This window comes from Lynx rufus, unplaced genomic scaffold, assembly GCF_022079265.1.
Source record: "Lynx rufus isolate CCGP_SWC_20201006 ecotype Redwood Valley unplaced genomic scaffold, mLynRuf1.p SCAF_5, whole genome shotgun sequence".
NCBI lineage: Eukaryota > Metazoa > Chordata > Mammalia > Carnivora > Felidae > Lynx > Lynx rufus.
The window spans coordinates 7,177,647-7,181,417 of NW_025814867.1; the positions used below are offsets into that span (position 1 = coordinate 7,177,647).

General features: G+C 49.4%; 1 protein-coding gene across 1 annotated transcript; it reads right to left on the minus strand.

Annotated features, from left to right (window-relative positions):
* Positions 1-498: 498 nt before the first annotated feature.
* LOC124526351 (tubulin polyglutamylase complex subunit 2-like) lies at positions 499-2,704 on the minus strand. The gene has a single exon (XM_047099308.1). The coding sequence runs from the start codon at positions 2,685-2,687 to the stop codon at positions 1,809-1,811; it is 879 nt and encodes a 292-aa protein (XP_046955264.1). The 5' UTR covers positions 2,688-2,704; the 3' UTR covers positions 499-1,808.
* Positions 2,705-3,771: the final 1,067 nt, after the last annotated feature.

Sequence of the window (3,771 nt, forward strand, 5' to 3'; positions counted from 1 at the left end):
ATGTGCACATAAACTATGAAATGCAAATTATCTAATTTTGATGATTCTACACGAGTTCACTGCCCTTCTAGTTGTAGTTTAAAACTGGAATTGCATAATACAAAGATGAATAAAGCTAATGCTAATAATTTAGAATTTAAATTTTTTGTTACTTAGAACAGTATTAAGTAGAAAATAAAAATCCACCATAACAAGATGTGAGAGACCATGGAAGAAAGGGAGAACATTTCAGTGCCTTTATTTTATTTTATTTTTTTTTAATTTTTTTTTCAACGTTTATTTTTTATTTTTGGGACAGAGAGAGACAGAGCATGAATGGGGGAGGGGCAGAGAGAGAGGGAGACACAGAATCGGAAACAGGCTCCAGGCTCCGAGCCATCAGCCCAGAGCCTGACGCGGGGCTCGAACTCCCGGACCGCGAGATCGTGACCTGGCTGAAGTCGGACGCTTAACCGACTGCGCCACCCAGGCGCCCCATCAGTGCCTTTAATGGTACTATTTTCCTAATTTCTGGACATCTTCTGTGCTGGGTCCTACACATCAGCTAGCTGCCCGAGTCTTCATGCTCTCCTTTCCTCACCAGAACCCCCATCCTCTGCTATATCCTAAGAGGGCTCCTGCTGATGTGAAGGGCTCTGCTGCCCTCCTGGGTCTTCTGCTGCCTCACCTGTGGAAAGCAGAACGGGGCCAGGCCTGACTTCAAAGTACCTCACGGGACTCAACAAGCCCTAGAGGAAGGGTGCTTGCCACAGGAGAGGATGACAGGACTTCTCAATCCCCTTCTGACCCTGACTTGTTTTGGAGTAGCAGCCACAGGCTGGAATCACTTATCTGGTACTATTGGTTCTCCCTTTGGTTTGATCGGTTTGGGAAGAAAAATATTTCTAAAAGACTAAGACTTCAGCTCTCATCCTTGACAGCTTGGTCCCTCTTTGTCCCTTTCTGCCACTCCATGAATTGTTGGAAGCAGTTAGAAGGCAGAGCAGGTGGAAAGCTCTTGTCAACAGTGGTTTTACCAAAATTCTTTATGAAGAGTCCTGTAGACAATACTTGGGAGTTTTTGTTTTTAAACGGTTCAAGTACAGCAGATCACTTCCTCTTAAAAAAAAATTATAGCAATCTGAAAAGGGAGCAGAGAATTACTTATGAAAAATAAAAAGAACATGTACAATTGTATCCTCAAGAATTTTCATGGACCATTATGACCCATCAAATTAAGGTATCCACATTTTCTAACAAAAATGAACCAAGAAAGGGCAGCATGAAAATATTCTAACGCAGTGCTGCCCAACAGAACTTTCTGTGATGATGGAAATGTTCCATTATCTCTGTGTTGTCTAATACAGGATCTACTAGTCATATGAATACTCACAACATGGCTAATGCAATTGAGGAACTGAATTTTTCATATAAACAGCCACATGTGGCTAGTGGTTACTAACTGAAGAATACAGTTCTAATGTCTCATGGGTCAAAACCAGCGATTTCCTCAGGGGCCTTCTCTAATCACAGCTGAGGGATGCAGAGGAGTGGGGGTGGGGAGAGGGGAAAGCCCTGAACAGATTATTTAGCTACTTAGTAAGTTCTGAAGCTCTCCACAGCTTTTGGAGGCTGGGGGTGAGGAAAGGACTCTGGGGGAGACCTGAGAATGCCCTTGAACTCCTGGCTAATGCCAACAGGAGTAAAAGGACTAGGATTTGGCTCACTTAGACGGCAAAGAGGCCTGTGGTGCCACACACAGAATCGGAGGCTTGGGCCATCTGTGCATGGAAATCATCGCTGTGGGGCTGGCAGGGATGTGGAGGTGCTCATTTGCGGACAGGGTTTCCAGGACTGAAAGAGGATTTAGAGGTGGAAGGAGGACCTGAGGGCCCTTTCTGGCCACCTGCAGGCTGGACAGGCCCTTTCTTTTTGGGGCTTAAGGTCTTGTTCTTGCTCTTGAACACTCTGCTGGGATCCAGCTTGTTCAGGAAGGAGTTGGTCTCTTCTGCGAGTAGGTTTGTGTCGTAGGTGATGGGTTTATACGTGTTGAACCATTGCTTGGCCTGCGGGCTAATGCCGTAGCTGGTGAAGGCGTACTGCCACTGTGGCAGGCCCAGGTGTGTGATGAGCAGGCGATAGTAAGCGGTAAAGGTATCTGTGGGAAAATGCCAGTATAACGCTCTGTCCAGGAACCAAATCTCGGCGCCTTGCGCCAATGCTGGCTTCCCTCTTTTGTAGACAAGGCAGACTTTCCCGTTCCCGTCGCAAGGATCCAGCTCGAACATCACACTTCGAGAATCAAAGTGAGGCTTCTCTGGCTGGTTCTCGCTGGCTTCCAGTGCGTCATCCTCCAGGTCTGCCAGAGTTGGTGCATTAGGGAGTGAATACACAGAAGACTGGTTGAGTTGAGTCAGTTCTGAGATGCTGTTAATAACCATACTGCCCAGCGGAATGGTGTGCTCATCCAGCTTTACGCTCCACGTCATGTGGAAGCCGTTGGTCGTCAGGTAAAAATTCTCCACATCCTCAGGTAGCGTGCAGTTATTTTTTTGTCCCCATGCGGAAATCATATGACGTTCAGCAGGAGGCTTTTCTATGATAGTCACGTCTGTCACACCTGGGGAAGATTCTAGAATGCGGGTGATGCCCAGGGTCAGCTTCTCCAGGTGCGGCTTGCTGCAGCCTGGGGGCGGCATCTCCTCCATGACTCGCGTCCCGGCTCCGCGCGCTGCGGGGGCAGCAGCGGGGACGCAGCGGGCGAGCGGGGTGCGCGGGACGGCTGGACGCCGCCCCAGAAGCTCGGCAGTCCAGTTCACGGCACGGCACGCCGCGTGGACAGAGCCACTCCTCCGCCCGGGCCCTTCCGCCCCGCCGGGGCCGGTCGCGCAAGTGGGGGCCAACGTTTATTTATTTTTGAGACAGAGAGAGACAGAGCATGAACGGGGGAGGGGTAGAGAGCGAGGGAGACACAGAATCTGAAGCAGGCTCCAGGCTCCGAGCAGTCGGCACAGAGCCCGACGCGGGGCCTGAACCCACGGACGGTGAGATCGTGACCTGAGCCGAAGTCGGACGCTTAACCGACTGAGTCACCCAGGCGCCCCGCAACGATACATTTTATACAACCCGATATGTCCCAAATACCATTTCAACATATAACCAATATGACAAATTATCAGTGAGGCATGTTACATTCTTTGTAATACGAAGACTTGAAAATCCAGTGTGTATTTCACGCTCATTGCACGGCTCACTGTGGGCGAGCCACTATTCTGGTGCTTCTGGTGTTGGATGGTGCAGATGACACAGGGGTGAATAAAGCAGAGAGAATTAGGCTCACATTCCTAATGGAGAGTAGAAACCATAAGCAACCAGATAAAATCAGCAGATGAACATAACAGATAAAATAGAGTTTACGCCTGATGGTGTGGGTGTTGGGGCAGACGTTGTCACAGGGAAGGTCACACTGAAAAGTCACTCACTGGTCTCTGTAAGGTGCGTAGTGAAGGAGTAACCTCACCCAAAGAGAGGTCTGGCCTTTGCCTCAGCTCCTAGGAGGGATCTCCAGTCCCCCAGGATGTCCTGCCTGTAGAAATGTCTTTGTTTGCCTGGGAGCTTTGGACAAAGGACAATCTGACAATATGACTTATGGTGGTGGCTTTGGGCCATGCTGTCAGCTCCGACCTCCAGAGGAACTGGAGTCTACAGTATTAGCTGACATCTGGAAAAGGCTGGGGACGGAAGGCCAGCAACCTGTGTGGTGTGGGACCAAGCTCCAATAAGTACTCTGGA

Bases quoted from the DNA above. Each gene is read 5' to 3' on its own strand.
- LOC124526351 (XM_047099308.1), bottom strand. From the start codon at position 2,687: ATGGAGGAGATGCCGCCCCCAGGCTGCAGCAAGCCGCACCTGGAGAAG.